The sequence below is a fragment of the Rhinopithecus roxellana genome, chromosome 16 (assembly GCF_007565055.1).
Source record: "Rhinopithecus roxellana isolate Shanxi Qingling chromosome 16, ASM756505v1, whole genome shotgun sequence".
NCBI classification, from domain to species: Eukaryota; Metazoa; Chordata; class Mammalia; order Primates; family Cercopithecidae; genus Rhinopithecus; species Rhinopithecus roxellana.
Genome location: NC_044564.1, coordinates 183,741 through 196,386, shown reverse-complemented (window position 1 = coordinate 196,386; position 12,646 = coordinate 183,741). Strand labels below are relative to the sequence as shown.

Below are 12,646 nucleotides of genomic sequence, written 5' to 3'. Positions count from 1 at the left end.
TCCACTCCAGCTCTGTCCCCTTGCCACCCTGCCCTCTCTGCTCTCTGCAGTCAGAGCCATAAGATAGCGCTGGAGCGTTAGCTGGGGTTCTGGGCCAGAAACAGGAGGCTTCTTGAAGTTATTCTGGCATCTCTAAGCTCAACACATTTTTTTCAAAGTTCTTCCTCTTTGCCCAGGGCATAGGAATCGTCTAAGGGTCTTATAGAAAGGTAAGTTCTGGTCTAGGAGGTCTGGGGTGAGGCCAGAGAACCAGCATTTCTAGCAAGCTCCCAGGGAATGTCCTTGCAACTGACCTCCATCCCTTGTGTAAACCAACAGGGAGGGCTTGCCTCCCTTTGCCCCCAAGCCTTGCTCCTGGCCCTTGCAGAAGTGCATCTTGCATTCAAGTGACCAAAGGAAGAGGCGTTAGAAAATATGAAAGGGTAAAAGGGGATCTGCACCCAATTTTATAGATGGGGAAACAGGCCCACCCCGTGCCAGAAGGAACTTGTTCAAGACCTCACAGCAATTTAGTGACAAAGTCAAGACTCCGGCCTCCTGTACAGGGGAAAAAACAAAAGCAAAAACAAACTCCAGAAAAGATATACACTTAAGCGTTAACTGCGCATTCTCTGGGCCAACTATGGGTTCCTTTGTGTCCCCAACCCCACCGTTTTTTTTTTTTTTTTAATTTTTTTGCTGTTATTTCCTTCCCTCTTTATTTTTCTTACCTGTTATTTCTTTTAAAACAATGAACACGTACTGATTTTGTAATAAGAAAACATTTTAGTAAAAGAAAATTCTCACAAAGTTCTTAGTAAATGAGATTATGTTCATGAATGTGTTTGGTAAACCATAACTCCACAGGGCAGCTCCAAGTCATGGGTGTGTAGTTGGGCTCAAACCATACAGAAGTCATTTCGAGGACGTTATCCTGACTCTTCTCGGAGCCCACATCGCCCAGATGAGGAAGGCCACCGCTGCCGCCAACGCCGACTCCCGTGAGCAGCTTCCTGCTCCCCTGTCGTCGCCTCTGCGGTCGGGGCACTTCCCCCAAAGCGCTGGCCGCAGGAATCTTTCCCCTTAAATTGGGGAAGAAGGTTCTCTAATCCATTTTCGCAGTGAACGACCTCGGGCCAAGTCTGCTTTTGTTGCTGGTTCCCTAAGCTTAATTGCAAGCAAAGTTAATTTGAAAGAAAATACATGATACAGCTCTAGGGAGAATTCTAACGAGCCTTGGGCAATTAGGGAAGAACGCGTCTAATTATCCACGGCCCGGGGGCGCCTGCACACGACGCTGGCTGGTGCAGGGCCCGGAGAGGGACAAACGATTTTTCTGTGTTCATAAAATAAAGAAGAAAAAAATAAAAAAGAAAGGCACCTCCAGTCTCTGAGCCCCTAGATGAGGGACTGGGAGAGGTTTGCAAATTCCTAGGGTTAGAAAGTTTCAAGACATACAGCGGAATGTTCTCAGGATCCCACAGCCACGCGGGTTAAGGGGGCCGCCCGCGACCCCGCTGTGGGTGAGGCCCCTGGCGGGGCGCACTGTCTCCAAGGTACTCGCTCCTCTGCGCGGCGCCCATTCCCAGCCCGCCTGGGCAGTGCGCGAGCTCTAGGTGTCTAGGCGGGAGGCCGAGAAGGGCTGTCACTCTGTCTTCAATGCCTTGATCCCAACCCTCGCGCGTCTCCGTGTCCCTTGGGGTTCCTGAAGCACACACCCAGGTCCCTCCCCGCAGCGTCCTCTCTCTTCTGGTGCTGACCCTCGCCTTTGGCACAATCTTACCTGTCTCCCAAGTTGACAAGTAGAATGGGGGACGAAAACGCCCGCTCTTTCCCACCCTGTCTTTCTCCTTCCCGGGGCTTTATCGCGACACTCCAGAAGGCTCTGTTAGAAGGCAGCGCTTATTTAAAGCCTTTCGACCCTGCTATGCCCTGCGCTTTACAGTTTACAAAGCACTTTTCACCTCTCCTCTCGTTTAACTTCAGGAAAATTATCTGAGGTAGCAGTCACAAATTCCCATTTCACAAATGACGACCCGAGAGAAGAAGGGACTGGCTTAAGATTAATGGTGCTGTCAAAACACTGCACTTGCTAATTAGGAAACAGAGAAAGGCTCAACTGTAGCACTAACTAGGTGCAAAAACCAGCCTTCTTCAGCCCCAGTCCCTCGCCTGGGCTCTTCCACAGCCCAGAACAAAACTCCTGGGTGGAGGACTCTTACTTTCCCATGCTTCCCAACCAGGCAAGTCATCCTGACCTCTGCACCTGGGACAGCCAGCTTGTATAGCTGCATGGTGGAGAACCCTTGAACTCCATACCTGCAAAAGTTCATAGGAAGAGGAGGGCGGCCCAATACCTGCACTCTTCCAAGGTCACAAGGCTGGGTCTGGAATTTGGGCCCAGGCGTGGCAGGGTCAGCACTCAAGTGCTTCCAGGTACCACCACCAAAGCCAGGAAGGGCCAGCACCTAGACCCGCACTGTGCAATACAGTGTTGCTACTGAACACCTGGCAGGTGACTAGTCCAAATTTAGAGAAGCTGTAAGTGTAAAACACTCCAAATTGTAAAGCTTTCATGTGAAAAGAGAGTAAAACATCTCAATTTTTATCAATGTTTATGTTGATTATATGTTGAAATCATAATTTTTTGCTATGTTGGGTTAAGTATATCATTCAAATTAACCTCACCTGTTTCTTTTTGCTTTATTAATGTGGCTACTAGAAAATTTAAAATTACATATGTGGCTTGCACCGTATTTCTAATGGAGATCACTGATTTATACAAATCCCCATTTGGACTGAACCAAGTTCACATGTCTTCATGAACAGGATAGTGCAGTCCCAAAAATAAAAAATAAAAATTACCAATGTTTTTCATACAATCTTCTTTTTCACACCCCGACCCTTCCTTATTAAGTTTATACAGAAAGAGGCTGAGTTTCTCTTGCTAGAACTCACTTGCTCAAACATTTTTATTAAAACAATCCATCTGAACACTCCAGTTTATCTGAAAGCTGTGAATGGAGCCTGTGAAATATTTAATGTTGAAAATTTTTGCTCCAGAATCGAAACTTAAAGATTTCTCAAGGGAAAGAGGGAGAGTTATTGGACTTTCTCTGATTTTAGTGAGCCTACTACTTAAACAAGATACAAAATGAAGTTAAAATTCCAGTTTCTTTCTAAAGCTCGCTTTACTGACTGCCCCAACTTAATTTTTCTCTTTTCTTTTTGCATGGGGAGGCTACTGAGGTGTAGCAGGGGGTGTTGAGGATGGAAGAGCCCTCCCCAGCTACTGAAAGGTGTCACCAGCCGGCTCCCTGAGTCCTCTCATCTCCTTAAACTTTAGTTCACCCATTGGGTCCAGGGCTGCGTGATGACAAGAAACAGTGGACAAATGAACGAATGTATTTCTAGCTGCCTTATAATGGAAAACCAGATTTATGACTGGGCAGTAACAGCTATGAAATTGCCAGCACAACCTGCTCAAAAGTTCAATAAGTTATGATATAATTGCTGCCTGGAGCCAATCCTGGGACTTTAGGTTAGATGCTTGGCCATGAGCTCTTTTCCGTTCCCTAGAACAGCGGCTAAGCTTTGGGTGGCTACTCAGAGGCCCTGGGTGGTCCACCATTGCTGCCAAATACACAGGGCAGCATCCAAGATGATGGGGCCCTGAATGACAACCCGGGAGCGGTGGGTAGAGTCCTGTAGCCCTCTCGTGTAACAGATGGGGGAGACTGAAGGTTCAGGTGATGGGACTGGAGCGCTGAGACACAGTTCAACTCGGAGCAAGGTCTCAAGTTCTCAGAGACAGGGAAAACCAGCCCAGGTCAACCAGAGCAGAGATTTCTCCCATTTAAAAAAGAAGAAGGCTACTTCTTTTGCAAATTTGTCCTCGCTTTAAGAAGAAAGGCGCTGGCTGCCGGAGCCTTTTAATGTAGTAACGCAGTTAAAAGCACTAGAGGCCGAACCGCGTAAAAAGGCCCGAGTTTCCCGCAGCACATGGAAGGCAGAAACTGATTCCCCACAATTTGGATCCTGGTCTCTGGTGTTGACACTACGCTGCCCTCTGGTTACCGCCAAGGACCCTCTCCGATGGAATGCCAGAAAGCATCCCCTTTGGGGGCTTCGCTCCATCGAGGGTCCCTGTGCCAGTCCAAGGGCTCTGGCTGCCTCGCCCCACCTCCTTCCATTTACAGAGTACACCGGGTGCCTACGCTGTGCGCGGGGAGACCCGAGCCTCTGTGGCCTGCTCAGTCTTTTCCACTTGGGTCCCAATTGAGTCCTCTCTCCATTCCTGTTCTCAGGTTGTGGGGAAAGTGTGAACAGCCGACGTGTCTTGAGTTTTCATCTCTACGCTCGGCTCACATGGCAGACACGAACCGATCTATGCCACCGGGATAGGCGGCAGCATGGCGAGCATGGTAGGCGCCTGCACTGGCCCCTCCGAGCTGCCCTCCAGGGTTGTAGCACGGCGCCAGCGCTCCGAACTGGCCGGGCGACGTGCGCCCGTAGAAGTCCACCGCGGTTTCCACGCTGCCACTGCTGCCGCCCGCGGAGGGTGAAGCGGGTCCCGCCAGGCGGCCAGCAGCGGCAAAGATCGTACTGCCGGCGCCCTGCGGGTACGCGCCGTCGGGGCCCGCGTAGGCAGCCGCATAGGCCGAGGGGTTGGCCGGCCGGGCTCCGGTGCAGCCGGCGGGCTGGTAGCCGGTGGTGGTAGCAGAGGCGCCTGCGGAGGCAAAGGCGCAAGAGCCGCCCGACCCCGACGGTGCGGGCCCCAGCTCTGGACTGAGCGGCCGCTCAGGAACCAGGCCGAAGACGCGGCAAGGGCCGGGCGACGCCGCGGGGTAGTAGACTGGAGGCGGCGCCGCCAGCGACGGCGGTGCGTAGCCTGCATAGACGGCGCCCGGGTAGGGCGGGCGCGCGGCGGGCACTGCGCCCGGGAAGATGGCGGCTGCGGCGGCAGCGGCGGCGGCTGCTGCGGCGGCCGCCGCGTCGTGCATGTAGGCCGGGTAGGTGGAGAGGTCAGAGCGCTTGAAGCGCTTGCGGCGGCGCAGGAAGCTGCCGCTCTCGAACATGTCCTCCGCGTTGGGGTCGAGCGCCCAGTAGTTGCCCTTACCCGGGCGACCGGCCTCGCGCGGGATCTTGAGGAAGCAGTCGTTGAGCGTGAGGTTGTGGCGGATGCTATTCTGCCACTTTTTGGGGTTGTCGCGGTAGAAGGGGAAGCGCTCGGTGATGAACTTGTAGATGCCGCCCAGCGTGAGGCGGCGCTCGGGCGCGTGCGCGATGGCCATGGCAATGAGCGCAATGTAGCTGTAGGGCGGCTTCCCGCGCTGCAGGGGGCGCTTGCGGCGCCGCCCGCCCGCCCCGCGGCCCGCGGCCTCCCCTGGGACCCCGGCCCCTGCCGCCGTCTGGCCGCGCTCTTCCTTCACGGCAGCCAGCACCTCCGGCTGCGGCGGCGGCGGCGGCCCGCTCTCGGCCGTCATGGCGCGGCCGTCCCGCACCCCCGGGCTCTGGATCCCTACAGTTGTCGTGGGGCGGGGGCGGGCCTGGGGTCTCCGGAACCGACGCTCGGCCCCTCTGCGGAGAGCTCAGGGGATCCTCACAGGCTGGCCCGGAGAGGCGGCCCAGGCTGGCGCGCGCTGGAGGCTCGGCGTCCGTTGTCTGGGTCTGGCGCGGTGCAGACAGAAGCTCGGGAGTGACCCGCTCGCCGACGGCTCAGCCCGCGTGGTGCAGCTCGAGGCGGGCAGCGGCGGTGGCCTCGCGACTGGGACTGGACTCTGGTCGCCGGCTGAAGGGCACCGTGCGCGCTGGTGCCGGGCGGTCGAGGGGTCCGGAAGTGATCCCTGGGTTGGGGTGGCTGCAGCTGGTCTGTGGTGCCCGCTGGTTTCAGGATTACTGCCTACGTTGTGCGTGCAGAAGAGGCTTCGGGCTCGAAGGCCAGAGCCAGGTCAGTTAGTACAGGCGCCGGGAGATCTGGCGGGGGCCGCCCATGCCCTACCCCCGAGGCCAAGGCGGCGGTCTGCGCTACGGGCAGAGAGGCTAGGCGGGGGCAGCGAGGTCGGGGCGCGGGCCCAGGCGGGGCCACCTGAGGTTGGTCCTCTCCACGGCGTGGGTCTCCAGCCCTGCGGACCGCTGGCGAGGAGCTCCCCTGCACACACCGGGACCGGCTCCTCCCTCCGCCGGCTTCTCCTCCTTAAAGGCGCCAGGAAGCGTGGGGCGGCACCGGTTCCCTGCCCGCCCCCCGACTGCCCGCCCCCCGGGGCTCGGGCGCACCTCCCCAGGTAGGAGCAGCTGTGGTGGCGCGGTAGGAGCCCCACAACGTCAGGGCGGGGAGGGCGCTTGGAGATCCCCCGGGTTGGTCCCCTCCGCGCCCCGATCGGGAGACTGAGGCCCGGAGAGTTCAGGAACCGGCTCGGGAGACCTCGGCGCCCGAACTCGGAGTTTTCGGATTTTTCAGGTCTCTGCAAAGGGCTGGGATTCGCGGTGAAAGGACGGGCACATCTCACTTTTTTGTCCTGAGAGGGTGAGAATTGGCCGAGAGGGCGCTTGGTTTTTGTGGGAATGGGGAGGGAGAAGTTCCGGGAGACGGGCTCCCAGGGCCTTTCAGGATGGTTTCCAAACCCCAATCGTGACTGCCACAGTCACTCGGCACTCCAGTCCCCCCATCTTTCGAATGAGTATTCCTAGGCCCGAAAGGGAAGGTGACTTGCCATGGCCCCACTGCGACTTCTCCGCTTAGTGGAGTCTCCAACCTGCGTCTCTTAGGACTGCGCTTCCTAGCTGTGTGGTAGAGGTAGCCACTTTCCCTTTTTGGGCACTAGATCCCTCGACTGTACGGGGTTTGGGTATCTCAAGAGTCCTTACGTGGTAGATATTTAGGGTTAGGCCACTCCCCACTCCCAATCATCCGTCTTTGAGAGGCCCAGGATCTGTCTCTATTTGATGGATAGTGGCGCACGGATTAAAGACGACGCAGGATAGGTAACCTCCTCCTCCAATCCCCCGGGGCCAGGGTAGCTCTGAAGACCCCCAGAGACAGCCAAGCAGCCCCTTCCCGCAGCGGGAAGTGAGGGCTGCAGGTGATAGGGGAGTGAGAAGAGAGCTGTGGCCTGGTGGGCGCGTCTCCGGGGAAGGGGCGGGCAGTCGGGACACGTTTACTTCATGGGTGTCCAATTTCTGAGTTCCTTTCCTGCTGTCCCTGAGCCGGGACTTGGTCCTAACCTGAGATCGCTCCCTGGCAATTCACTGGGAGATCCAGGGCCTGTCTTTGTCCTCTCGCAGGGCCTCAGTGTTCTACTCTGTTAAATATCGGCTGGAGGGCGTGTGCTGATCTCCGAGGCCCCTGCTACCCGTAGGATTCCGGGTCTTGGCGCGGGTTCCCATGGCTCCAGTCCCGGCACAGCTTTCTGGGGCCGGGGCTGTGGGTGCAGAGCCGCGCGGAGGGCGCCAGGCGAGCGCGTGGTCGATCCCAAGAGGAGGGTTCTGGCCGGTAACGGGTGGCACGCCTTCCAGGGTTTTAGTCGCGTTCTTTGTGGCGGTGAGCTGAGGGCAGGCTTAGCCCGGCCAAGCGTTGGGCAGCTGTCTTCGGAAGAGCGAGGCAAAGCCCAGATCCTCGCTCCGTCGACCCGGTGTGTGGAAACGCTCAAAGCGTTTGCTTGACAACCTTCCCTGGCAGAGGGTTGGTCGAACGAAGGGAGAGGAGCTTTGCACTCGCTAAACAAAACTCCTGGTTTCCTTCTTCCCAAGTAATGAAGAAGCAAAAAACCATATTTCGTCCTGTTTCGTTTTTACAAAGGGAAAAAAACTTGAAATTTTAAAATTTTAACTGGATTATGTTATAGGCACCTTGTAATACGGGATTTCGTGGCTCTCAGTAACTTTTTCAAGATTCTGAGGTTCAGATACCCAGATTTTAAATTCTGGACAACCGCTGTTCTAACGTGATTCCGTAAATCTAGAGAATGCGATCCTGTAATTCGAAGATTCCATGACTGGGAGTCTAACTTGGACTGTGCTTATATTCCTTTGACTTAAGCTTCTAGTCAAAGTCTAAAAACGTATGTATTAAGATACTGGGACTAAACCAGGCACCGTGGCGGGAGCCTGTAGTCCCAACTACTTGACGCTAAGGCAGGAAGATCGCTTGAGCCTAGGAGTTCCAGGCTGTAGTGCACAATCATTGTGCCTGTGAGTAGTCACAGCGCTCCAGACTGCGCAGCAGAGGGAGACCCGGTCTCTTAAAACAAACAAACAAAAAAACCGGGGACACTAAGATTTTGTGCCTGAAAATGTGATGCCACTCTTGAAGCTGCCACTTCTCTAGTTTTTTTTTTTCCACTCTAAGTTATATATTATTTAATTTGAATTCCTGTGTAGGAATGTTTGACTGGAAGAATTTGAATCTTGTAAATCCCCAACTCTCTCCTTCCTTAATTCTAAAATGTTAGTGCTGGATCCGCTATTCTGTAGCTCAGATAATCTGATTCTAATAATTATCCTAATGTTCATGATTGTATGCTTTAATGGTTAGTCCTATGACTTTATGATCCTCTACTTTTAAGCTGCAACGACTATGGCTAAAAGCCTTCTTATCTCAGGATTTTCTCATCTTCCATGTCTTGTGTCTGTGACCTCATTCTTCTAGAATTCTGATTGTTTTCTCCAACTTTGTCAATATCAAGCTACTCCTGTGGCGGAGACCAAATACCTAGCATTATGGGATTAGAATTTCCAAGATCATGATTCTAAGATTTTCACAAAGGACCCCTAAATTTCTATTTCATAAATGTTCTGTTTGAATAATGCATTTGAAGATTCTGTGAGTCCATGGTGAGTTCACATTAAATGATTTGGTGAGTACATAGGTCACAAGTTTACCCGTTTGGATCAAAACCATACACAGAAATCTCCTTGGGACATTTCCTATCTCTTCCCATTTCTTCCTTCTCAGTTTCTTGAGAAGGAACATGGTCATGGCCAAGTCCTCCCCTCTTCTCTGGCACAGTGCTCATTAACGTTTATGAATCATCTGGAAGTTAGGAAGGGCAGGTTCCAGCCCCTTGAAAATCATTCTCCCAATCCAGCAGGGGTGGGTTGGTGTTGACATGGGCGGGCCAGTGATTTCTGTCTGCTTCCCGCTGGTCTTCAACCCTTCAAGTATTTCCAGCACCCCCGGAGAAGCCTGCCTGCAGCAGGCCATTTTATGTGCATAGGAGGCTGGGGGTGCTATTGTTAATCTGTAGAAGATGTTCTTCTGCAACAGCTGCTTTCCCCAGTTTTGAATTGGAGACTATAAATAAAAACGAGAGGGGTCCAAGGAGTCAAGGAAAATTCCTCCAGATTCCTTGACGGAGATTCTCCTGCATGCAGACCCAGAGGCAACCAGTTCTTCGATTTAAGGAAATCATGGAAATTCGTTTATTACATAGGTAAGAAGCACCTAGCATTTCTTACCCACCTCCCCGCAAGTCCTCCCACAGATCCCTCTCCCAACCCAGTCTGCTCAAGCTAGGGACACTCAGCGTTCTCAGAGCAGCGGGGAGAGCAGGAGCCGGCTTGGAGGTCCAGGAGCTTTGCGGCTGCAACAAGAAGAAGTTCGCTCCAGACGGCGCGGACTTGTCCCACTGCGCATAACGAATTGGGGACAGAGTCAAGCCAGACCCTGCTCCCGCTCTAGGTTGGCTGCACGCACTTTCCCTGTGTTCCAGACCCGAGGACCACGAAGCCCAGGCCACCACCCGCGTCTGATCCGACCCAGGCGGGCGGGAGTTCAGCTGTGGTGGTGGGCATTCCTGGCAAAGCCATGGCCCGGGGCGAAGGTGGCGGCCGCAGGCGCATTTCAGTTGGATTCTGGGACCCTGGCGACCTGGGATTCTCGGCCCCCAGGCGACTTCGGGAGTCCAGGTTTCTTGGTCTGTTTCCGAAATCTGTGCGCGGCTTTGGAACACTTGGAAACCTGAAATTTGTGGGTGTTCATTTCTGGGGAGAGAGTCCATGGTTTGCAAGACAATCTCAAAAGAGCCGATGATAACCCCTTCCCCCTTCAAAAGGGAGATGAGCTAGCCTGGATTCTAGTTCAACCACTAGAGGCACAGGAAGAGGCAGTGACTTTTCCCCCTTCCCCAGGTCAGTCTCTGTAGGGATCCCATCCTGCAGCTCAGTCTGGCCTCCTGAGGAGGGGCAACAGGGTTGATTGCCTCCCCCTACAACCCAACCCGATTGCTTGCTTGGCTGCTGGCGCCCGAGGCATGAGGTGGGTGGTGGCACAGTGAGGAGGCGGCGCGGGGAGCTGGAAGACACTGGAACCTCGACACGCGAGAGCAGTCAGCCCTCCTCTGGCCTCTTCCTACTCCCCCTCGGGCTTTTTTCCCCTTCTAGGCCTGGAGTGCGCGTCTCTCTCGGTTTCGCCGTCAGTCTTTTGCCTCTGTTGTGAATATGCGTTCATGTGTCCTGCCTCTCTAGGCGCATCTCCCGGGAGTCACCATCGCAGCAGCTCATGGGCTGGAAGTGAGGGGGCCAGCTTCACACTCCAGCCAGGTTCCAGTTGCCTATACGAGCCTCTTCTGTCCTGGAGGATGGCACAGAGAGTGACAAGACAGGACAGAGGGACTTCCACCCAGGAGGACCCTGGAGCGGGTGGGAGTCAGATCCTCGGCCTTTCTGCCCAAGAGCTTCCTCTGCTCAGCAGAGCCTGACCCAGAGTGGAGAGGCACACAGGGTTATGCGGCATCAGCTTTCTCCACTTGTCCAAGGCTCTAAACAGTCTGCTCCCAGCAGGCGCTCCTGCTGGCCCTGCACAAGCCCTCAGTGCTTCCCGTCATCCTCCTGCAAGATCAAGTGCTCTTTCCTGGGCCTGTCATTCAAGGCCCCTCCTTACACAATGCAGCTCCTTTCCACTCTCCCTTGGTCTTCCCTTTCCCAGCATCTGAGGACACTGCCCCCTACCAAGTCTTCTGTCACAATGTGACCCTCCTGAGAGAGCCTGTTACTCAGTCATCCAGTCTTGGGTCAGTTCCTGTCTCTGCCTCTTCCAAGCTGTGCAACCTTGGGCCAGTCACTTATCCACTCAGCCTCAACTTGTTGATCTATAAAATGGGTATAAATACTAATGTAAGAGAATTGTGAAAGTTAGTAATAGTAAGTCAGACATACATAACTATTCCATGAACACACACTGTTTTAACCACTTTGTGCATGTTAAATACACTAATGTATCAGGAGACCCAGGGGCTAGTCTCAGACCTGTCACTAACTGGGCATTGGGAGCACATCCAGGAGAACTGGCAGAGCACTGGATCTGGAAGGCACGGTAATGGAAAGGTAGGCCATCTAGACAGGTGGACAACTGCAAAGCAGCCCAGAAACAGGGATCTTGCAGGTGATAAGCAGGCATGAGGGGAGATTCAGACTCAGAGCACCATCCTCTACCCTAGGTTCAGGTACTGGGGAACCCTGGGATGATCCTGGGGTCTAGAAATAAGAAGCTTTGAGGGGCAGTTTGGCTAACTTGGCCTTACTGGGCTGGGGTCTGAGGGTCTCTCAGGAGCAGCCTTTCTCCCTGGTGTTTTGGAAACTTAGGGCCTTGCATGTGCATGCAGCCCTGGCCTTTGCCTGGGCAGATGTAGCCCAACTTTTGGCAGGAGGGTCTGGGAAAGATTCAGCACTGAGCTGGAGCCCAGCTTCTATAGGTTCAGGGGCGTTTTCTTCAATCCTGAAGCCATTCGCATGGTCATCATGCCCATCAGTCAGTAGGGTAGGACTCTAGGGAACCCTGGGGCTGGCCAGGAGAGCTAAGCTTGCCCTCCTGATGTGGGTTTGAACGAAATCCAGGAGTATGAAAAGGTGAGGAACAGCTGCTCACCCTGTAGGGGGCCTCACCTTGGGTGGCTGGTATGTGGCACTCCCTGCCTTCCCTGAGTCCTGGCCAGGCCAAACTGTCCATAGGTGGTGGGACCAAACATACTGCTGGAACAGGGTTCTGGGTCCGTGGACTAACACAGTGGTGAAGCCCTGGATGTGTGTAAGGGTTGTGGGGATGGAAAGAAATGAAAGGAAAGAGAGGAAAGATCACTTCTGAAATGTCCAGGAGGTGGAGTTGACAAGGCTTGGGAAAGGCTATCAGCTGCCTTGTGGCGTTGGTGTTCCAATAGCCCTCTGACCACTCGGGCTCTGCCCTACAAGACTGTTTTAGGCAAAGCAGTGGCCCAGCTATGGAAAGAATCACATTAATGCTCACTGAAAGCCTGCACAGGCTTCTGTCACTTCTGTTTTCAAAGTTTTAACCCTCTCATAGACTTTCTACTATATTCTCATCTCTGGTTTGTGGAGCAGCCTCTGAAAGTTGGGGCATTTGCTGGCCAGAGATGATTGACGTCAGCTTTACCCAGTGGATGAACAAGACTCTCCAAGCACAGGTAAGCAGTTCCACTCGTTCCTCGGGTTCACTTTGTTAATCCACCTTTTAGTACCCCTTCCTTGGGAAGGGGTTTTCTAGAATTTGTCATTTATTAGTATTGAAATAACCTAAAGAGTCAAACAGTGACAGATGATTTCCACCAAGAGAAGAAAAGGGGGCATCCTTTACACCATACCATAAGCCTGTCCAGCATTTTATCAATGACTTAGAGCAAGCTTGTCCAACCTGTGGCCTGCGGTCCTCATGCGG

At 53.9% G+C, this 12,646-nt stretch overlaps 1 protein-coding gene across 1 annotated transcript; it reads right to left on the bottom strand.

Annotated features, from left to right (window-relative positions):
* Positions 1-745: 745 nt before the first annotated feature.
* FOXE1 (forkhead box E1) lies at positions 746-6,146 on the bottom strand. Its single transcript, XM_030919064.1, has one exon. It carries the CDS (start codon positions 5,463-5,465, stop codon positions 4,344-4,346), a length of 1,122 nt encoding a protein of 373 aa, XP_030774924.1. The 5' UTR covers positions 5,466-6,146; the 3' UTR covers positions 746-4,343.
* Between the last annotated feature and the right edge of the window lie 6,500 nt (positions 6,147-12,646).

Bases quoted from the DNA above. Each gene is read 5' to 3' on its own strand.
- FOXE1 (XM_030919064.1), bottom strand. From the start codon at position 5,465: ATGACGGCCGAGAGCGGGCCGCCGCCGCCGCCGCAGCCGGAGGTGCTG.